The sequence below is a fragment of the Vulpes vulpes genome, chromosome 8 (assembly GCF_048418805.1).
Source record: "Vulpes vulpes isolate BD-2025 chromosome 8, VulVul3, whole genome shotgun sequence".
Lineage (NCBI taxonomy): Eukaryota > Metazoa > Chordata > Mammalia > Carnivora > Canidae > Vulpes > Vulpes vulpes.
The window spans coordinates 85,857,526-85,881,396 of record NC_132787.1 but is presented as its reverse complement, the minus strand read 5'-3'; the positions used below and the strand labels follow the sequence as shown (position 1 = coordinate 85,881,396).

Here is a 23,871-nt window from a genome sequence, read left to right as displayed (position 1 = left end):
GTTTGTTTTTAAAAGGAATATTCAATTTATACTCTTTGCCAGCAATCTGAGAATTTGGAAGGTAGGGGGAGTTGAAGTTTTTAAACACGTCAGTATTTTCTAATTGTCATTTTTCTGTGCTGATTTATGTTTCTTAGCTCTTGTGAAGCACAAATATTTGGGAACATATTTTATGGTCATGGAGTATAGTGACCAAAGTCAAATTCATTTTCCCTGCTTTTAACTTATGGCCTTGTCCATTTTTAATACTGTTTTCTGACATCTGGTGCTAACCAAAGGTATAGCACCGAAGGCCCATGTCCAAGCATTACTGGTCACCTCTTACAAAGAAAGGTTGATCTTAGTAATCTGGTTTTATAGTAAATTTATCTCAGGCTTGCTGATGTTCAACTTTTTTTCACTATTATGATGATAAATACTTATTTTTACATGTCACATGCTGTCTTGACTGAGGAATAATTCCTAAGAGAGTCGTAATCTTTGCTTTGTCAGTTTTTAATGAAAATATAAACAATCCTTTTTAAAAACAGACCATTCATTTCCCAAAACCTCTTGAAACACATTTAGAACTCAGCTGGAATATCAGTGTTATATCTTGGGGGTTGGCAGAAGCTGATTTACCTAAGCAGAAGGTAGAAAAGCATTTCATTTTTTCATGATGAGGCAAGGTAGCACTGGGAAGAGAAATGTGTTTATTTGGTTATTCATACATTCACTCATTTATTTATTACTTGCCTTGTTAATACCATTTCCAGAGAAGTTTTTTTTTTTTTAATTGATTTTAGAGAGAGAAGAGAGCATGTGTGAGGAGAGGAAGGGGCAGAGGGAGGGAGAGGGAGAGACAGAATCTTAAAGCAGACTCTACACCAAGTACAGAGCCAGATAGCAGGGCTGATCTCATGACCCTAAGATCATGACCTGAGCTGAAATCAAGAGTTGGATGCTTAACCGACTGAGCCACCCAGGTGCCCCCCATCTCCAGAGAATTTTTTTTTTAATTAATTTTTATTGGTGTTCAATTTACCAACATACAGAAAAACACCCAGTGCTCATCCCGTCAAGTGTCCACCTCAGTGCCCGTCACCCATTCCCCTCCAACACCCGCCCTCCTCCCCTTCCACCACCCCTAGTTCGTTTCCCCGAGTTCGGAGTCTTTATGTTCTGTCTCCCTTCCTGATACTTCCCAACATTTCTCTTCCCTTCCTTTATATTCCCTTTCACTATTATTCATATTCCCCAAATGAATGAGAACATACACTGTTTGTCCTTCTCCAATTGACTTATTTCACTCAGCATAATACCCTCCAGTTCCATCCACGTTGAAGCAAATGGTGGGTATTTGTCGTTTCTAATTGCTGAGTAATATTCCATTGTATACATAAACCACATCTTCTTTATCCATTCATCTTTCGATGGACACCGAGGCTCCTTCCACAGTTTGGCTATTGTGGCCATTGCTGCTAGAAACATCGGGGTGCAGGTGTCCCGACGTTTCATTGCATCTGCATCTTTGGGGTAAATCCCCAACAGTGCAATTGCTGGGTCGTTAGGGCAGGTCTATTTTTAACTCTTTGAGGAACCTCCACACAGTTTTCCAGTCCAGAGAATTTTGAATTGAAGAGTAGGTGGTTTAGTAACCACCCTTGGGTTTGAGTATCAGAGACAGTATACATAGGTAGTATACCACGGGCTATTGCTTTGTATAGTTTTTTGTTACCCTAGTAAATTACTCATTTATTACTTATCTTTAGAGAGTTCATTTAGAAGAGAATGATCTAAATTTCTGCTAAATTAATGTGTTTCTCATTTCAAAATGATTAGAATATGATTTTTTTTAAAGATTTATTTATTTTAGAGGGAGAGAGAGAGAGGCATAAGAGCAGGGAAGGAAGAGGGCAGAGGGAGAGGGAAAGAGAGAGAATCTCAAGCAGACTCCTCACTGAGCATGGAGCTTGACATGGGGCTCGATCCCACGTTCCTGAGATCATGCCCTGAGCTGAAATCAAGAGTCAGCTGCCCAACCGACTGAACCAACCAGGTACCCGGATTCTTGTCTTAAAGGCATGTCATATCTTGTTGTACTTCACCAGTTTGGTTTGGACTTTGGGAAATAAAGGTGGTTAAATCTTTATTTTGGTATCTTTGTATGAGAAGAGAACTCGATGAGGCTGTAAATACAGTCTGGGTACAGAGGGCAGGTTTTTCTCCCAAGCTTTTTTTTTTTTTTTTTTTTTTATTTTTTTATTTTTTTATTTTTTTATTTTTTTATTTTTTTTTATTTATTTATGATAGTCACAGAGAGAGAGAGAGAGGCAGAGACACAGGCAGAGGGAGAAGCAGGCTCCATGCACCAGGAGCCTGATGTGGGATTCGATCCCGGGTCTCCAGGATCGCGCCCTGGGCCAAAGGCAGGCGCCAAACCGCTGCGCCACCCAGGGATCCCTCTCCCAAGCTTTTAAGTGAGTGTATCCAGTGGTGTATTCAGCACCTCCACTTGGAGCTCTCACAAAACACCTTGGGCTCATGTGTTGCAGACTGATCTCACGGTGAGGGGCTCCTCTACACTGGGGCCTCGTCCATTATCTGTATGTCAGTAGCACACCGCCATAAGGTAGTCGTCCCAGTCAGAAGACTAGATGTGATCCTGGCCCTGTCCCTGCAGCCTTCTAATGCTTGGCCTGGTCCTGAACCATCCTGAGAGGCAGGAAGAGATCTGTGGGGAAGGCAACTGGGGTGGTAGGAAGAACAGTGGTTTGGGAGTAGGAAAACACGCTGGGATTTCTGTTCAAACACTGACTTCTGTGTCATTTTTCAGCTACACATAACATTTATATCTATTTCCTTCTAAAATTGAGGTAGCCATAATAACGTCAACATAGTTTCTTAATTATTGAAGTTAAAAAAAAAATTCCTTTGCCATTAGTGTAGGTAATGGTAAGCTTTGTTTGTGGTTTGGTGGCGCTTTTTCATGGTAAATCTTTATTTCTCTGTTACACTTCTTGATGATGAAGGTAGGACAGTGGATGAACCCACAGCTATTTCTTTCTTGGCCATATTGAGCTCTTCAACAACATATTGAGCCAGGTACTGGCATTATTTGGCTTATTTAATTTAATCCTTATAAGAACACTATAATGAGTGAGTTTTATTATTTCATATTTGAGGCTTCAGTTAAAAAATTTACCCATACCCACAAACGAGTAAGAGGCAGAAAAAGGACACTATTCTGTGTCTATTACATTAGAGCCCATGCTTCTAATATGTAAGCATGCTTGCTGTCTATTTTGTGGTAGCTGTCAAAATTATAAAGTACACATCTTAGAAAACACGGGTGCCTTGTCCATTGTAGAAAATCTCTGTTTAGCCAAGGAGTGGATTTTTCAAAGGCATCTCTTTTTTTGCAGCCTTATGTTCTCACCGGTCCATGGTTATAAGCCCACTCAGCATTTGCTATGTAGGACCTTATTGGCTGTTTGGCTTAGGTATTAATGGAGCAAGGGCAGCTTGGGTGGCTCATTGGTTTAGCGCCACCTTCAGCCCAGGGCATAATCCTGGAGACCCAGGATTGAATCCCATTTAGGCTTCCTGCATGGAGTCTGCCTCTCTCTCTCTCTCTGTCTCTCATGAATAAATAAATAAAATCTTAAAAAAAAAAGGAATTATGGAGCAGATCTGCTTTGTCATGACATTTGCCAGCTAATGAAGTATATGTGAAATGTATTTACTAGAAGTACTTTAACATAGCGATGCTTTTTAGAGATGATATTTTGTAAGTAAATCTATAAAGAATGAAGCCTCTTCAATACTAGCATTTTCTTGATTTCACTGTTCTTCTAAAGTGAAAGCATATAGGATTTGTGGGTCTCCAGGGGCATTTATAATGTTATGATTCTGTCCAGTGCCAATTGCTGTGTAATAGATTGATGCCTTTGTTTCAAAGCTGAGTTAAGGAAAATATGTTATTATATGACCTATAAAGATTAATATTTTGTTAAATCATGTCATCTTGTCTTACATATTTTTTTTTCAGGTCAAAGGACTGGATGCAGTTGTTCTGAATCTGCTTATTCTAGACGGTGAATCAGTCTACAGCCTGACCTCAAAGCCTATACTGCTTTTATTAGCACGAGTTATTCTAGTGAATGTAAGGCATAAACTGACAGCTATTCAGGTAAGGAAAGAAAAAAAGGCAGTTGGTTCATACCCAGGGATGACTTATGTGCTGAGTAGCATCAGACTTCAGGTGTGATGCTGACAGTGTTTTGGTGTGTTTCTTAGTTGTCTAGGTAATTCACTGTAAAATCTGATGAAAATAAAAATGTTCTCTCTTTGTGAGATTATATTGAGCCCCTTTAAAAGGATTAAATAGATGTATATATGTGTATGTGTGAATGTATATCAATGTTCATTAGTTTTACAGTGGATCTTAATTACTGTTTCCTTGTTCACATCATACCTTGGTTCATTATTCAGGTTGAATTTATTACAGCATTTGTTGAATGTCTGTTACATCATTTTTTTTTAAAGATTATTTATTTATTTATTCATGAGAGAGAGACACACACAGAGAGAGAGAGAGAGAGAGAGAGAGAGAGAGAGAGAGGCAGAGACAAGGCAGAGGGAGAAGCAGGCTCCCTGCAGGGAGCCCAATGTGGGACTTGATCCCAGGACTCCAGGATCATGCCCTGAGTCAAAGGGAAATGCTCAACCACTGAGTCCCCACAGGCATCCCTGTTACATCATTTTTTAAAGAGTACTTATTTACAGAGAGAACGCAAGTGTGCGTGACAGAAATGAGCAGGGGGAGGGGCAGAGGGAGAATCTTGGTGCTGAGATCATGACCTGAACTGAAATCAAGAGTCAGAATGGACTGAGCCACCCAGGTACCCCTGTTACATCATTTCTTTAAAGAATTATATACTTTTCACATGTCACAAAATATTCTTTTGTGTTTCTTTCAAGGGTTTAAAAATGTACCAACTGTTAGATCTTGGGCTAACACAAGGGATTGTACAAAAACAAGGGATAGTTGTTGGATTTGGCCTGGAAACTATAGCTTACTGACTCCTGTTCTGATTGTGGCAGCTTGACCCATGTTACCAGAAATAATAAATCTAAATTTTATATGAAACCTCTCAATTTTTTAGTATTGGCTGAAAAATTTTGAGAAACAGTTTTCAGTTGGCAGAATGTAGACTTGGTCTATACTATGTAAGGGCTTAATTTCCTAAGTATTTCAGTTTAGACAAAGAAAAGGTAAGGCAAGTTTTGCCTCTATCATTGTCATGAAAGTCAGGGGAATTGGAATCAGTTGTACTAGAAGAGGTTTTACTAGATGGGTTTCAATATGTCAGAGGCCTTATCTGTGATTTTTTGGCCCTGTTAGCTTGAATTAAAAAATGTTTCCAGAGTTGATCTGAGTGAAATGCTCTCTTATAAAATGACTAGTAATTGGCTCTAAAGAAAGTTGCCAAGGTACAAGGCTGCCAAATGGCATTATTTTCTTTCTAGTGAATTAGTTTTTTTTTTTAATTTTAATTTTTTTAAAGATTTTCTTTATTCATGAGCGACACACATGGGGGGTGGGGGGGCAAAGACAGGCAGAGGGAGAAGCAGGCTCCACGTAGAGAGCCTGACGTGGGACTTGATCCCGGGTCTCCAGGATCACATCCTGGGCTACAGGTGGTGCTAAACTGCTGGGCCACCGGGGCTGCCCATGAATTAGTTATTAATGGGTGAGTGAGACAGTTATAAATTTTGTTGGTGGAAAACTTTCATCAGCAATTATGTTAAGCATTATTTTTAAAATATTTTATTTATTTATTTTAGAGCTGGAGCACACTCTAGCAGGGGGAGGGGTTGGAGGGAGAGGGCCAAGCAGATTCTGCCCTGAACATAGAGCCTAGTGCAGGGCTCGATCCCATGACCCTGAGATCATGACCAGGGCCAAAATCGAGTTGGATGCTTAACCAACTGAGCTACCCAGGCACCTCTGTTAAGCATTTTTAAAAAAGGTATATGTACTGTCAACTTAGAACAAATAGATATGTGAATTGCTGGTTGTGGATGTCATACTTTGTAGGATTGGAGAGACAAATTATTTCAATTCTAAACAGATTCTAAACAACTTTTGACTTGGGTTTACAACCCTGTTTTCTTGTTACATGTCACCATGCAAACATCACTTTTTGCTGAAATCTTGTCTTTCAGTGAAAACATGACAGTTCTTTTTTCTTTGGATCTTTAATATGTCATTTTCTAATTGATGATATAAAAATGACTTCTTTGATAAGTGAAGATAAAATGAAAGAAGTGTCCTACACTTACCAAGTTAATTTTAACCTTTTAAAGTTAGCTTTGAGTAGGCTTACTTGTAAAGGATATATCTAGTTGTTCATTGTGATGTTTTTGTGGAACTATAAAGGAAGGTGATTTTCCCCCCAATCCTCTAATCTGTAGTAGATAAGCTAGTATTAGTAATACGTAAATGTTGAGTAAAAAGAGTCTTGGCTTTGAAATCAGATCAGAGTTTGTCTTGCTTAGCCACTTAATAGCTGCGTGACATTATGCTAGGTAATTTTTCTGAAATATCAGTTTCCTTATTTATAATTATTAAAAAATGAAGAGCACCTGGCTGGCTCAGTTGGTAGACCTGTGACTCTTGATCTCGAGGTTGTGAGTTCAAGCCCCACATTGGGTGTAGAGATTACTTAAAATCTTTTAAAAAAAAGGAGTAAGCTCGCAAATTTTTTTTCTTAAGATTTATTTATTTATTTATGATAGACACAGAGAGAGAGGCAGTGACACAGGCAGAGGGAGAAGTAGGCTCCATGCAGGGAGCCCGACGTGGGACTTGATCCCGGGACTCCAGGATCACGCCCTGGGCCAAAGGCAGGCACTAAACTGCTGAGCCACCCAGGGATCCCAGGTTTCTTTTTTATTAATGCCTCAGATTTTCTATTAAGCAGTTCTTGGCAAATAGAAAAGGGAACCTTTATTTTTCAATAGAAGAATAGGCTATACTTCCTCTATTATTTTCCACATTCCTCCTCTTGGGTTAAGAGTTAATGTGTTGGGCAGCCCTGGTGGCTCAGCGGTTTAGCGCCGCCTTCAGCCCAGGGTCTGATCCTGGAGACCCAGGATCAAGTCCCACGTCAGGCTCCCTGCACGGAGCCTGCTTCTCCCTCTGCCTGTGTCTCTGCCTCTCTCTCTCTCTCTCTCTCTCTCTCTCTCTCTCTCTCTGTGTCTCTCATAAACAAATAAATAAAATCTAAAAAAAAAAAAGAGTTAATGTGTTGATCTGATGTTTAAAGGTTCAGCATCTGATGTTGTATGTTTTCTTTTTTTTTTTTTTAAAGTTTTATTTACTTAGACCTTGTGCATGCAGGAATGGGGGGCGGGGGGTGGGCAGAGGGAAAGAGAAAGAGAGAAATCCAGGCTGGCCTCACACCCAGTGCAGACCCAACGCTGGGCTCCATCTCACAACCCTGAGATCATCACCTAAGCCAAAAATCAAGAATCAGGTGCTTTGACTGACTGAGCCACCCAGGTGTTCCAGGGACAAGTTTTTTTTTTTTTTTTTTTTTTTTTTTAAATAGTAATCAAGAGCACTAGACAGTAGAAAAAAGCCTACGGTGTTCTCAGCCTGTGCATTAGTCAAGACAGTGTATAAAAAGCAGTGTCTATCCTCAAAATGTTTGGGCCAGGTGGAGTTCTACTCTTGAAAAATAAGAGCTGTCCGATGTGGTACTAACTTCTAGGAACAGTGCAGAAGTTCAGAGAAGTGAGAGACTGATGTGTGCCCTCCTCATGGGAGAAGGCTTCATGGAGGGATTTCACAAGGATATGGAAGGGATTGGGTTAGTTTTGGGAAATATTTGAATCCAAGGTATTTCTTAAAGTGTGGTTTGTGTAAAATACATTGCTTTGAGGAGGATGTAGAGATGAGCAGGACACGATTTCTTATCTTATTGGGCAGATGGTGGACAACACTGAAGCTAGGGATGACGTATATGAATGCGGTGGAATGTGTTTGCAAAGGAGGTAGTACAAATAATATGCTAGAATTTCAGAGGAGGGAAGAAAAATTACCCCTCCCCTCCCATTACTACCCCTGCATACTCTGCCTCCTGGAAATTCTTGCTGGAGCTCTCCTGGAGGAGCTGCTGTGTGAATTATGGTACTGAGGGGGGGTGCAACAGTGGAGATGATGACAGCAGCAAACATTTTAAAGGAGGAGATACTAAGTTCTGAATGGCATCAGAAAGCCCAACTGGCTAAAATTATAGGCTCTGAGAGAATGGAGGAGAGAGGTTATTCTTGAAGAAGAGGAAGAAGCAGATTTGGGTATTATTCCCAAGGACAGAGCAGTGGATGGATAAGTTTGTTGAAGCGTAACTTTAATTTCACACATGTTAAAAAGATTCTAAACACTGATTTCAATTAATGTAAAAATTGTTTTTCAGAGAGGCCTTTATTTTCAGCTTACGTAGTACTTTTTTCCTAGAGCTTGCCATGGTGGACTTTGAGATGTGTGAGTATTCACCAGCAGTTACTGGAGGAGCGCTCACCACAGCTCTCTGCTCTTGCTGGAGACTGTATCCAGGAAGGTACGTAGCAGATTTTGTTTGATGTGGGCACACAGCTCCATGCTAATTTCTAAGCTGAGACAGTCCTTTTTACTTTTTTTTTTTTTTTTTTATATATAGGTAATAGTTTTCTGGTTGAGGTTGTTTCTTTTTTTTCCCCTTTATTTCTGGGTGTGGAATATCACAAATTATTAGGGTGTCAGATTATAGAATTTCTTTTTGCCATTGAATTTTAAAAGAGGTAATCACTATCACTTATTTTATCTATTTAGAAAGTGTAGGTTACCAGGATTTTATTGAAAATTGCTTAAAAGTATTTTAATATTTTCTCTGTTCTTTAAGAAGCCTCTTTGGAAACAAACATAAACTTTGTTTATTTTATTTTATTTTATTTTATTTTATTTTATTTTATTTTATTTTATTTTATTTTATTTTTTATTTTATTTTATATTTTATTTATTTTATTTTATTTTATTTTATTTTATTTTATTTTATTTTATTTTATTTTATTTTATATTTTTAAACTTTATTTTAAAAAAATACCTTAGCTTTCCTTACTTTCCCTTTGTGAATCATGTACGGATGTTCATTGTATCTAAGATTAGCATATGCTTATGTATTTCTACAGTAGAACAAAACAAAAGAAAACTGAGAAATTAATTTCAATCAAACACCTAATGTAGTATTATTCGTTACTGCACAAATTAATGTCCTGTCTAGTGTATTGTGGCCTAGCTTGTTACTGCATAGATGTACCTTTGAAGGAAACAGACTCCAGTTGTAGTAAATTGTGCCAAATTACATGCAGAGTAGAAATTACTCATCCTCTGTTCTATTGAGCACATGAAGAGAGCCTTTGTTTTTTTTAATATTTGGCAGGAAATAGACTTTACTGAGAATGACAGTAGACAGAGAGGCACTTTTACATTTTATACTATTTTTATTGTAATATGTAATTTATATAAAAAGGACCTAAAATATAAATGAAAGTATAAACCACACACCTCTGTCAGTGCCTTGCACTGCCTGTGTTACAAATGCCCTTCACATTTCCTAGGGAAGCATTTTGAAAAGAGGAAAAATCTTGAGTACTTAGACACTTGGTTTCCCTGGGCTTTTGGAATGATTATTCTTAGCAAAAGTTATGAAACAAAAACAAAAACAGATTCTCTTATAGTAAAGGAAACTTGAACACAAAAGGACTTGGTAATGAACTTCTGAGTTACAAGGTATGTCTTGATTCCAAAGCCCATATTCCTTTCACATAGCAAGAGTATGTTTGGCATGAGAATGTATACATGTGCTTATATGTGTACAGTACTGTCTGTTATTCATGGTTTTGATTTCCATGGTTTACTTAATCTGTAGTCATCTGTGGTCTGGAAGCAGATGATTCTCTTTCTGACCTATTGTCAGAAGATCAAAGCATCACGCTACATCACGATACTTACATGATTCCTCTCACTTCATCTTCTATGTAGGCATTTTACCATCTCACATCATCACAAGAAGATGCGTGATAACAGTACAAAAAGACATGGAGAGAGAGAAAAAAATGTAGTGTATCTAGGATTCAGTACTACTGTGGTTTCATGCATCCTTTGGGGGTCCTGGGACATGTCCCGCATGGATAAGGGGGATGTGTGGGGGAAGGAGTGGTTTGTGTCACTCTGGGTGGAGAAGCAATGATTTGTACTTGATGGATAGCACATTCATGAAGGGATAAAACAACTCTTAACATATGCATGTATGCAATTTCAAGAAGCTCCTATACCTTTCTGCAGTCTGTTTCCTTTAAGGATAGATATATCTATGCAGTAACAGTCTAGACCATAGCACACTAGAGGAAGATGTTAGTTTGTGCAGTAATAGATGTTACTAAGCTTGGTAATTTTGTTGAGATTAATTTCTCAATTTTTTGTTTGAGGGTAGAAATACATAAGCATATACTGATCTTAGATAAAATGAACATCTGTACATGATTCAAAAAGGGAAAGTAAGGAAAGTATTATGCAGTGAGTATAGTAATTGATTGATTTATATTTTTTATGCCAAGACTTAGACCACTTATATTCTTTTAGGATTTTAGGTAATACAAGGCTGTGGAACAAGCAAAAGACATGTTAGATCAGACTTTATATATATATACAAAAAAAATATATATATATGTGTGTGTGTATGTGTGTGTATTCTAGTATGGAATTTACACCTGACATATGATAAATTAGTTGTTTTATTACACGTAAGGAATTTACTTGTCTATACAATGATATTTGAGTAACAGAATTGAAAAACAGCTATCCTTTTTTCCTACAATAGTCTTTGGTTTAATGCTTTGGATTATAAAAGATTTTTATGAGCAAATTTAGCTTTCTGAACCATCTTTATTTTCACTAAGGCTGCAGAGTCTCTAGACTGTGAGCTCCCTGTGAGCTCGTTTTTTTTTTTTTTTTAACTTCTTTCTACTTAGCATAGTGCTTAGAAAATAGTACATATTTAGTACATGTTTGTTAAATAACAACAGCTGAGGTTTATTGAGGCTTTCTACATGTGCTTTGAGGGAAACATTTTATTTATTTATTTATTTATTTATTATTTTTTTTTTTTGAGGGAAACATTTTAGAACTCCATTTGTCATTCTCCATCTCAATAGCAACTTTCATCTGATTTAACTTCTATACAAGAAATTTTCCAAAAGTGGAATACTGTAGCAGTTAGAAAATTGATCCTTCAATTTTGCTCTATGATTTTTGAATCTCTCCTGATAGAATTGCATAGGGGTAGAGTTCTCTTCAAAATGAAAAACAGAATGAACCTTTGAGTTCATTTCGAATGAACCTACAAAATGACCCACTGCCCCATTTAGCAGACATGTTGTCCTCCATGTTTAGTAAAATGTAGATGGTGTAGACTGAGTCTCCTCCATTCATGCCATTGCATGTTTTTGAAATGATGTGAGAGATGCTCCATAAGCGAACTTAGTACAAAGGAGGAAAAAGAGTGGGGATGAGCTTCTAGTTCATGAAATTGGGTAAAGGGGATCCCTGGGTGGCGCAGCGGTTTGGCGCCTGCCTTTGGCCCAGGGCGCGATCCTGGAGACCCGGGATCGAATCCCACGTCGGGCTCCCGGTGCATGGAGCCTGCTTCTCCCTCTGCCTGTGTCTCTGCCTCTCTCTCTCTCTGTGTGACTATCATAAATAAATAAAAAATTAAAAAAAAAATGAAATTGGGTAAAGCTTTGAGTCTTGGGTGACTTGAACATCACTGATAGTAATGGGAAAAAAAAAAAAGTTGTCCTTTCCAGAGGATAGTAAAAGCATTTGGAATAAGATGACATCAGGATTCAGCCCACTGTTTAATTTTGTAGAAAAGTAATTACGTTACACTGCTTAAGATCAGTTTCCTATACTTTATTATACTTTTATGGAAAATTGGTAGTGAACAAAAAAAGATGTCACTGGGAGTTGTTTTTTCTTTTTATAGGATATCAAATTTGATGCAGTTGCTATAGGGAAAGTCACATTACTTCCCTTAGTCCCATATTATGTAAATTTGCATTTATGGCTACATTTTTACCACATCTCAGGGACTAATGTTCATAATTATTAATTATTATTATTTTTTAAAGATTATATTTACTCGGGGGGGGGGGGCGGGGGAGACTCAGACTCCCTGCTGAGCCGAGAGCTGACATGGGCTTGATCCCAGGACTTTGGGATCATGACCTAAGTTGAAGGCAGACGCTTAACCAACTGAGCCACCCAGGTGCCTCTATAAATATTAATTGTTAAGAAAAGTAAAAAAATAGCTTCCTTATGTGCCATTTTAAAAGGGAAGAACCATATGTTATGTTTTAGAATTCTATTCTGTGGGGTAAAATTAAGTTTGCAAACAGAAAGAGTTTTTTTTTTTTTTTTTTTTTTTTTGCAAACAGAAAGAGTTAACTAAGATCTGGAAAATATGACTCTTAAGTGACTCATTCCCCAAGTGGTCTTGATTCTTTTCTGCAGTATATTGCAGCATATCATTTGCTTTGCTTACAATTAAGCATTTTTTATGTTGTTGTTCTAGGCTAATCAACGACATTTTTCATTTTATCTAGTCATAAATTGGTCCCTTTTGGCTATGTTTAGGTAGGTCTGCAGATAGTCTTAAACTGCAACATTTAAACAATTTTATTTAAAAAATTTTTTTGTTCTGGGATTTGACCCAAATGTTGACCAAGCAGTCAGTTATAACTGAAATACTCCTCAGTGTCCAGAGAAGGATATTATAGTTGAAATGTTGCCCTTGAAGGATCATCAAAAAGTTGGCAGGATTTTTTTTCAGTCCATGAACCAAAAGTGAAGATTTCATGAACAACTGTGATCTTTATATTTTTGTCCAGAAATGTGACATCAATACATTTGTAATGGAATAGAGCCCATCAGAATGTCAGCATAACTTTGTTGGACTGGTCACATCTATGAAAAGAGTAAGAGTCTTGCAAAGTATGCTTCTCCGTATGATTGAGGCACTCTTTTGGATGTCACACCAGTGAAACCACGATTCTCTAAAAGACTGCTTAGGTGCATACTCAGCTGTTTATTCAAGGAGCTGATACTGAAAATGCATTCCATACAGTGCATGAAATGTAGTATTGCAGTGTAGCTGTTTGAGGATCAGCTTGTGAAGAAGTCACTGTCTAAGAGAAAACAGGTCGAAATGCTTCGTCTGAGAGTTCTGCTATAACATCTACAGGCAACTCTGTGACTCTAGGGTTAGGTTGTTTCCACATCAGAAGAGCTGACCAAGAGATTAGTCTCTTGGTGATTGATAAGTGCACTGATTTAAAAAAAGAATTGATACTTTGAAATGAATGTTATTAAAATATGCTAAATATGATAATTATAATTATCTATAGGGATTTCATTTTTTTTAAAGATTTTATTTATTTGTTTATGAGAAACAGAGAAGGAGGTAGAGACAGAGGCAGAGGGAGAAGCAGGCTCCATGCAGGGAGCCTGACGTGGGACTTGATCTCAGGTCTCCAGGGTCTTGCACTGGGCTAAAGGCAGCGCTAAACTGTTGAGCCACCGAGGCTGCCTGGGATTTTAACATAGCTTTAAAATAATCTTGTAAGAAGGGATTTTGGGTTTAGCATACATTTTTTAAATGTACTGGATAACATTTGTGTCCAGAAGGTCATGAATATTCGTTTCCATGGAAAACCTACTGATTTTTTTAGATAATAAATATACGTCTACTGGGTTGACTTGCTCCTTTCTTTATTTAAACCTTGAGGTATTCACAGCTTGAAGCTGTGTTCATAATTGACTCATAGTTTTCCGTCATACTGTGCATCTAGCCAGTTCTTAAATCTTATCAGTTCTTCCCTAAGGGTCCCATGTGCATCCTTTTCCATTCCTACAACTCCTATGCTCAGCCATGTCCAAAACCTTCAGTTTGGAAAGGCCCTTTAGAGATTATTTTGTTCAGCTAATTAACTCATTTTATGAAGAACTGAAACTCAGATTGCCCAAGGGCCGGACCTATAATCTAGAGTTTGTAACTCCAAATCCTGCCCACTTTTGTATTACATTTCCACAACTGGTCAGTAGGGCAGAATGCTGGTATCTAATAATGATAGTGTGGATAATGTTTCTGTAGTGCCAGCTCCATACCAAGCACTGTTCTGAGTCTTTAAATACATGAACTGGTTTATTCCTTACAGTAACTCTATGAGCTAGAACTGAAGAGTTGCCAGAGGATGGTAGGGTGGGGCATATGTAATTGTGTGTGTGTGTGTGTGTGTGTGTGTGTTTTAAGCAGCTTTTTTGAAGTATAATTGACCTGCAGTATTTACTCATATTTTAAAGTGTGCAGTTGATAACATTTTACATCAGTATACACCTCTGAAATGATCACAGTTCAATTAACAAAACATGGTATTTTAAGATCTGGCTTTTGGTTTCTACTCTGTCCTCCTGTGTGACCTTAGGCAACTCATCTGACTTCCAAACCAAGGATTCTTTCCATGTAAAATGATCATTGAATCCTTTCCAGATATAAAATAATATGATTCTTCTTAGGCCAGCTTTCCACTTATCCTAATGCTGGAACCCATTGGAAGATTGTATCCAAAAGAGTTATTTCCTCTTTCCTTGGGCACTTTCTGAAATTACTTTGAGAGAGAATCATTGCATTGTTAGGATCCATAATTGCTGCAAAGTGCTTCCTTTTATTAATTAAAAAAATCTGTGATTTTGTTATTCACAACTGCTAGCCGGAGAGCTGTGCTGTCCAATATAGTAGCCACTAGCTATTTGTGATGGTTTAAATTTAAAATAACAAATTCAGTTTCTCAGTTTCACTAGGTGCATTTGGAGTGCTCAGAAGCCATGTGTAGCTAATGGCTTCCATTTTGGACAGTGCAGCTAGAGAATACTTCATCAGAGAAGGTTTCATTGGACAGGACTGCTGTTGAGCAACAGACAGTGACTGGTTAGGTCTGTCCTTCTGTATGACCAGCCCCCAGTTACTTAAGTCTACTGTTACTGTTGCTTCACATCAGAAGTTTTGCACCTGACTTATAGGCCCTTTCTTGGCCCTTTGTTCCTTCTTTCACATCAGTACTGGATTGGTTTTTCTAAATACCAATTTCACTAAGTCACTTTTTTGGATTAGGAAAGCCTTTAATTATTTCCGGTTTTACCTTTGAATTTTTCTTTTCTACTCAAATTCATAATTAATAAAAATTGTTTTTAGAGTGCCTACCATGTGTCAGTCACTGTGCTAGGTACTAGGGATATTGATGAAGTCAGCGGGGCAGGGGTAAAAATACAAATAGAAACAAAGGGCATATAGAGAAAGGAGTGAAAAGGAGATGTGGTTAGTCTAAACCTGAGAGATCAGAGAAGGCTTCACAAAGTGCCTCATGCTTGAACTGACTCTTGAAGAATGAATAAGAATTTACTAGGTGAAGTTGGAAAGGACATATAACATGTACAAAGAGAGGCAGAGGGACTTGAAACATCTTTGAGCATTTGGGAATTCTGGTAGTTCTGAATGGTAGGAGTAGACTGTGAGGGTGGGTTTTGTGTCAGGTGATAAGGTTGAACAGGTAGGTAGGAGCTAGGTCACTAGGACATTGGATTTCCATCTTCATGGTAGCCATCAAAAGGTTTTTAAATATTTGTACACTCTTGGGATATTTATTGAGCACTAGTAGCTATGATAGGTGGTACACATATAGCAGTGAACAAGACCCATGTGGACTCCTCTTGTGAGCCTTATGATGAATTGTAGCCAAGTTTCTACCCATCTTTCAAGGCTGCCCTTCCAAAAAAGGCTTATACAACTATCCCAGCCTTATGGATTTCCCCTCTTTTGTACTGATGGTCAGTACCACACAATTTCACATCACATTAACTGTGTATTAAATAATGATTACGTGTCTTCTCTTTCTAGCTCTTCTTTCCCCCATCCTCTTATTAGGGAAGATCAAGGCATAAACCTTGCTGTAGGATCTAGCACAATTCTAGGGATATATCATAATTCATTAGATTGGATAGGATGGAATAGAGGGAAATCATTGAGAAGGGGAGAGAAGCAGGAGAAGGATAGACCAGCAGTAGGAGGGGCAGCAGTAGGAAATAAGCCTGAGAAGTATGCATATCAGGGAGGAATGGACTTTTCTTTTTTCTTTTTTTTTCTTTTCTTTTCTTTTCTTTCTTTCTTTTCTTTCTTGAGGAAAGGAGTTGGAGTTGGCTAGCACTTTCCTGTTTTGACATGATGTCGCAAATCTGTGACGGCTGGCTTATGATTATGAATTCTTAGGATAAATTTTTTTAAAATATTTATTTATTTATTTATGACAGAGAGAGAGAGAGAGAGAGAGAGAGAGAGAGAGGCAGAGACACAGGAGGAGGGAGAAGCAGGCTCCATACTGGGAGCCTGACGCGGGACTCGATCCCGGGACTCCAGAACCGCGCCCTGGGCCAAAGGCAGGCGCTAAACTGCTGAGCCACCCAGGGATTCCCCTCTTAGGATTAATTTTTTACTGTTCTTCTAGTGCCATTTTTCTTGCTGACCTCTTCTGCCTGGCAGACTTATCTCCTTTCAGTCTTTCATTGAAGATACAGTTCTTTGGGTTTCAGCTTCAAGTGCAGTCTCCTGTTAGATCTGCTACTTTGGGTGGGTCCAGGCCTCCTCATCTTTTGTCTTTGGTGTTCCTTGTAGCCATAAAAATGGGATTCCCTAACGTTTGGTAGATAGCTTCAGCCAGAATATGCCCTCAGGGCATGCTTACTTAATTCCTTAGGTTCAATTTTCACTTAATTTTTGTTCCCTGAGGATTCCTTACTTTGTTCTCAACAGAATTGTTAACATAAAACTGTATTAAACATTTTATTTATTTATTTACTTATTTTTATACATACTTAATTCAAACCCTTATGGTACATACAATGTTTGGTAGAGTTAATGTCAGCTTTGTTCACACTGACTCGAATGAATTGTATTTGGATTTTCTGTGCTTGAGACTCTGCTCAATTCCTGCTGTTGCCCTTGGTTTGTTTTCTTTCAGGATCAACATGAGTACTTTCCTATGAAATCTTATTTTTTATTCCTTCTCTGGCAGTTCTTTCCTGGAGTTTTAGTTTGCATAATTATACCTATGATGGAGCCAGCATCCTAAAGTCATCAACATTAATCCTCCTACTCCAACATCTCCTGAATCTACTAGTTAACAAAAAATGTACAAGGCCAGCCATAACAGATCCTAATAAACCATATAATATCAAATTCCATGCACAGGGAATGTTTTCGACATCTAAACTTCTTAGGAGCTTAAAGGGCTTCCCCTAGGGGCACCTGGGTGGCTCACTTGGTTTAATGTGGGACTCTTGTTTTGGGCTCAGGTGATGACCTCAGGGTCCGGAGGTTGAACCCTACCCTTGGGCTCCACACTCAGAACGGAATCAGCTTGTCCCTCTCCCTCCCCCTTGCCACCTACCTCCCATGTGCATGTGTGTACTCTCTCTCTCTCAAATAAAATATTTTTTAAAGGCTTTTATTTATTTGAGAGAGAGCGAGCTTGAGGAGAGGGGCAGAGGGAGAGGAATACAAGACTCCCAACTGAGCTCTACCCAGGGCTGGATCCTTGCATCTTGACTTGAGCTGAAGGCAGATGCTTAATTGACTGAGCCACCCAGGTGTCCCATGAATAAAATCTTAAAATAAATAAATAAATAAATAAAGGGCTTCCCTTTGGCAGGCTCACCAGGCTTCAGTACTATAGCCATGGGCTCCAGTGGGTGCCTAGGGCCCTGTTTGGCCTGTGCTATATATTAAACATTTTAGATCCAGCTTTTTTTTTTTTTTTAGATTTATTTATTTGTATTTTTTTAAAATTTATTTATTTATTTATGATAGTCACAGAGAGAGAGAGAGAGAGGCAGAGACACAGGCAGAGGGAGAAGCAGGCTCCATGCACCGGGAGCCCGATGTGGGATTCGATCCCGGGTCTCCAGGATCGCGCCCTGGGCCAAAGGCAGGCGCCAAACCGCTGCGCCACCCAGGGATCCCTAGATTTATTTATTTAGAGAGCACACATGAGTGAGAGGAGTAGAGGGAGAGGAAGAGAGAATCTCAAGTGACTCCTCCCCAAGCACAGAATCTGCTGCAGAGCTCGATCTTACTCCTGAGATCAGGACCTGAGTAGAAACCAAGAGTCAGACGCTTAACTGAGGGAGGCACCCAGGTGCCCTAAATCCAGGTTTTTTGTTTTTTTTTGAGAGACTTTATTTTTTTTTTAAGGTTTTATTTATTTATTCATGAGAGACAGAGAGAGGGAGAGACAGAGACACAGGCAGAGGGAGAAGCAGGCTCCATGCAGGGAGCCCGACGTGGGACTTGATCCCGGGTCTCCAGGATCAGGCTCTGGGCTGAAGGCGGCGCCAAACCACTGAGCCACCAGGGCTGTCCCAAATCCAGGTTTTTAGAGGTGTTTTATTGGAAAAATAATTGACATGCTGTTGGAATTTAAAGATTAAACTAATTCTTAAAAAAAAAAATCAGGACTTACCTTCCTATTTTATTTAAGTCTTTGATCCGTGAACATATAAGGTGTGGAAGAAGCAGAGACGTACAAGCTCAAAGCAAGTTATGCTAATAGACATACACACACAGGTAGGTAGGTAGGAGGGAAGATAGTATAGGCAACCAGCGTTGAGCATTTATGTGACTTCTGTGTTATCAGGACAGTTTACATTTGATAGTCTTCCCTAGGCTTATATGAGCTATCACAACATCAGAAATCTGCTTAAATGCAGAAACAGTCTTTCTGTGTTTATTGAGAGATTTTAAAAAAATCCTTGGCCAAATTTCACATCCCTCAATATATGTTTGTATCCGGAACCTTTTGGGAAGATTACTTGACTGTCATCGACAATTAAGGAGAATCTCGTCACTTGTGAACTGTGCTAACATGGTAGAAGGTTACTGTATTTCTGAGAAAAATGGCTAGACACTTAGGAGTAATGGGCAGTCAGAAGGAAAAGAAATTTAATTAAAAGCACTAAGAGCCCAAAATATCATCAGTTCCAGCTTTTCTTGAGAGTGGTGTAGTTGGAGGAAATCTGCTGAAGGAGCTTCGTTGTGAGAAGTTCATGTTTAGATACCTGTCTGTTTTTTGAAGTAATACATGTACATCTTGACTTACTCTCTTTGAATCTCTAAAGGGCTGGCAGTAGGGATGCCTGGGTGGCTTAGCAGTTGAGCATCTGCCTTCACTCAGGGCGTGATCCTGAGGTCTTGGGATCGAGTCCCACATCTCCCTCTGCCTATGTCTCCACCTCTCTCTCTGGTGTCTCCCATGAATAAATAAAATATTAAAAAAAAAAGGCTGGCAGTATATAGAAAACACCTCTTTATTTATTATTTTTATTTTTTTTATTTTTATTTTTTTTAATTTATGATAATCACACACAGAGAGAGGCAGAGACATAGGCAGGGGGAGAAGCAGGCTCCATGCACCGGGAGCGCGATGTGGGACTCGATCCCGGGTCCCCAGGATCCTGCCCTGGGCCAAAGGCAGGCGCCAAACCGCTGCGCCACCCAGGGATCCCCTATTTATTATTTCTAAAGTAGACTCCACACCCAGCTCCACTCATAACCCTGATATCAAGACCTGAGCTGGGATTAAGAGTTGGATGCTTGACTGACTGAGCCACCCAGGTGCCGCAGAAAAACATTCTTTTTCAGACTCATTTTAATTTCAGTTCAGAATAAAATAAAGGATATCTATTTCATAGCTATTAGTGTTTCTGGCAGATAGCTAGGTGATGAAGGAGATTGGGTTGTGTAACATCCCCTCTACATACTTACGCTTCCTCTGCAGCTTCCTCTTCCAACTCCCTCCCTGCCCCCTGTTTTCCCAATAAGCATCGATTCAGATTCTGGCTTTGCCACTTAAACTGAGGTGACTAATCTATAAGCTATCAGAGTTCAATTTTCTAGTGAATCAAATGGGGATTGTGTCAACCTCAAAGACATCATTGTGAGAATTATAATACAATGTAAAACCCCTCATGCCAGACAGAGTAGACATTCAGTATATATCACTTCCCTTTCAGCTTGAAAGAGAACAGATTCTCCCAGCTTTGGACATTGGAAATACATGTCCCATTCATTTACTATGCATTAATTCTTTAAAATTTTTTAAAATTCTTTTTTAATTGAAGTATAATTAGCATACAGTGTTATATTAGCTTCACATTATGCATTAATTCTTAGGGACTGCTTTGTGAAATGCTGACTAAACCATTACTGGAAGCATTTGTGAGGGATGGTTGTCAGGGATATTGTAGAGGTCTGGATCAGGTGACCTGTGAACACCCCCTCCAACTCGGTGGGTGTCAACTAGCCTCTTTATTACATATAATTAATTTTGACAATCATTTCATTTCAGATACTCTGTTATAAAGTCATTATCTTCCCGTCTTTTTAGCCCCTGGTTTTTAGAGAAAGCAGAATCTGACTGCTAAGCCAATATTCATTTTCTATTTGGTCATATATATCTTTTTGTATCTGTTTCTCCTTTGAAGGGAGGACTTCTGTATTCTTAATGAAGGAAACTGTAAGCTGATTTCTTCATTAGATTTTCTGTAGTGTTTAACTGTAGATTCATTTGATACTTTACATCTTCACCTTGTGTTGCCATATATTTTAATGGCACAGATAAGACAAGCACTCTAAAATTAGGGCAGATTTATGAATTGTGTTTCTTAGAATTGTGTGGAATAAAGGCGGGATGTATGTAATGCCCTTAGCTTTGTGCTTGGAACATGTGAGTGCTCAGAGAATGCTAGCTGTGAACTGTGGTTGTACTTGTGTTCTTCATCTTCCAGATTTAAAATCTTTAAGGGATGATGCAATATATATACTTCATGTACCATGGGCTCAACGTTTTACTCATTTGCTCATTTTACTTAATGATAGATTTTTCATTTTAATCATAGTTTTTAATATTTTCTCTTATGTCTTGCAGTGATGAAACTAGAGGATCTGTTCGTAGGTGCTTCCGGTCAGTATTTGGCTATTCAATTCCATCTGGAGTGTGCATATATATTTTTATATTATTATGAATATACAAAAGCAAAAGATCAGTTCAACATTGCTAAAGACATCAGCAAGTTACAAATTGATTTGACAGGTAAGATTTGTTGTTTTTGTGGATGATTGGTTTATTTTTATGATAAAACTCATATACCTATTGGCAGTTTGGCTATATTGTTTGGTTGTATTTCTTTTTCTATTTGCTTTATAAAAATTGGTTTTAAAGATTTTCTTTTAAAAATTCATAGTTTTAGAACAAGTCTGAAATGAAATATTTTCTTTATTCCTGGAAATTCCCCTTTATTTTCTAATGTGGTTGGCCACATGTTAGTTTTATATATATATAAATACACACACACACACACACACACACACACACACACATATATAGAGTTATATACACACATACAGCAGCCACCCTACTTTTTTTTTTTTAAAGTAAGTTCTGTGCCCATGTTGAGACTTGAACTTAAGACCCTGACATCAAGAGTCGCATCTTCTACCTACTGAGCCAGCCAGGTGCCCCCACAAATGAACTTTTGGCCATTTCTTTGTGGATGTGGGTTTCCTAAAGTGCCTCCTGACTTCTATATTTGGTGTCGGCTCTTTACATTGCCCTTTCTTGTAAATATCTATGGCCTTCATCTGCTTTTTTTTTTGTCTTAAGAACAGAAGTTTTTTTTTTGTCTTAACAGAAATTTTTGACTGTTTTAGATTCAGTGCTTTAGAACACTGGCATATAGTTGGCACTCAGACATTTGTTGAGTGAACAAATAAGTTATAGAATTTCTCCAAAAACCTCAGTATTTCTTCTGAATACAAAATAAGAAGCATTGGTTGCTTTTTATGTCTTGCTCTATTCCTGAGGTTTTACAATATAATTGGCATTCAGTATCAATCGCCATTTTAACGAAAGTCCAGCATGATCAGTTCCAACACACCACTTAGACCTCTTAAACTTGAGCTCAGCATTCCAGGCTGTGACTGACTACCCATCTGTGAAGGTTGAAGTGATCGAACCTCTTTGTCCTTCCTGGACTTGGTCTAGATTATCTCTAAGGTCCATTCTTAACCCTAAATTCTGTGCTTCTTACTTAAGCTTGTCTTGTCAATAAAATCTTTCAACTATATTATGAGTTAAATATAACTTTGTGGCCTGATCTGGGATCTTAGCCATCTTATATTACATTGTTTGTATGGGGAAAATTATTAAATATCCAGTTTAGAACTTTTGGAACAATGGTCATATGTAAGTTGGAGTCTCATCTGTATTTGAAAATATAGTTCTATATAATATAACTTGTGAGGTTAGCTTCAGAGATTGTTTTTAAATCTTCTGGCCCTTAGGGAATCTTTTTGGGCTCTTTAAAAACTAATGGCACAGTACTCTGTATAGTCAGCTTTAACCACTGGTGTATTTACTAGCTAGTTCTTCATATTTTTTCTAAGTTAAGAGCGAGGAACTTAAAAATACAAATGTGATACTCACAAATATAAAATGAAAATTAGATTATTATTTTTTTTCCCCTCAACTGTAGCCCTTCTATTAAAAAGTGAGCTGTGTTTGACCATCTCAGTAGCTGTTTTTGTGTAACATGTTTAAAAGGTTGAGGTATAATTTAGAGCCAGACGCGGTGCAGGATAAAATCCAGACTTCTTAGGCTGGTCTTTACAATCAAGGGTCTTTGTAATCTGACACTTGCCAGAGAGTGGATATTAGGACTGTTGCTTCTATTAAAGCTATTCTGTAGCAAGTTATTTCAGATACAAAATGGAAAAAATGGTGGTGTTAAATGAAGCCAGATAGAATAATAGAAAGACTGTGGGATTTAGAACCTGGAGACCATGGCTCTAATACTGAGAATCCCAGAGATCTGAAGCAAATGACTATACCTCAGAAAGTCTGGTTTTTCATCTGTTAAATGAGGATGATGATATTTCTACTTCTACCTCTGACACTTTTCTGAGGAAGGAGGTAGTTTGATGCAAAAGTGTATATGTGTAATCTAGTGGCATAAATCTTGGGTTTCAGTTCTGGCCCATAGCTTATTGGCTTTATAATTTTATTTTTATTTTTTATTTTATACCCTGGCTTTATAATTTTATAAGTTTTAAGATCATCACTGAGCCTCAGGTTTTTTATTTCTTGTTTTTTTTTTTTTTTTTTTTTTTTTTTTTTTAATGTGAAGTGGAGAAAATACCTTACTGACTTCAAAGCACTCTGAAAATACTACTTTTCATGACTGTTAGATAGATCTGATTGAAAAATCAATGGATACAATTTAATATATATATATATATATATATATATATATATATATATATATATTTTTTTTTTTTTTTTAGGTGCTTTGGGGAAAAGGACACGGTTCCAAGAAAATTATGTGGCACAACTTATTCTGGATGTAAGACGGGAAGGGGATGCCTTTTCACATTGTGAATTCAGTCCAGCACCCACCCCTCAGGAACATTTAACCAAGGTGAGTAGGATCCTAAGTTATTTAAATTAACATCCAGGGCAGCCTGGGTGGCTCGGTTTAGGTTTAGCACTGCCTTTGGCCCGGGGCATTATCCTGGAGACTCCCAAAGGAGTCCTTCGGGCTCTCTGCATGGAGCCTGCTTCTCCCTCTGCTTATGTCTCTGCCTCTCTCTCTCTCTCTCTCTCTCTCATATGAATAAATAAATA

At 38.2% G+C, this 23,871-nt stretch overlaps 1 protein-coding gene across 1 annotated transcript in view; it reads left to right on the top strand.

Moving 5' to 3' along the window:
* Nucleotides 1–23,871, top strand: part of TTC27 (tetratricopeptide repeat domain 27) — a 174,324-nt gene that overhangs the window by 5,709 nt on the left and 144,744 nt on the right. Inside the window, exons 4-7 of the mRNA XM_026016000.2 lie at nt 4,031–4,171; nt 8,507–8,609; nt 21,118–21,282; nt 23,532–23,665. Coding sequence (XP_025871785.1) covers nt 4,031–4,171; nt 8,507–8,609; nt 21,118–21,282; nt 23,532–23,665 — 543 coding nt within the window. The remainder of the gene's footprint in view (nt 1–4,030; nt 4,172–8,506; nt 8,610–21,117; nt 21,283–23,531; nt 23,666–23,871) is intronic.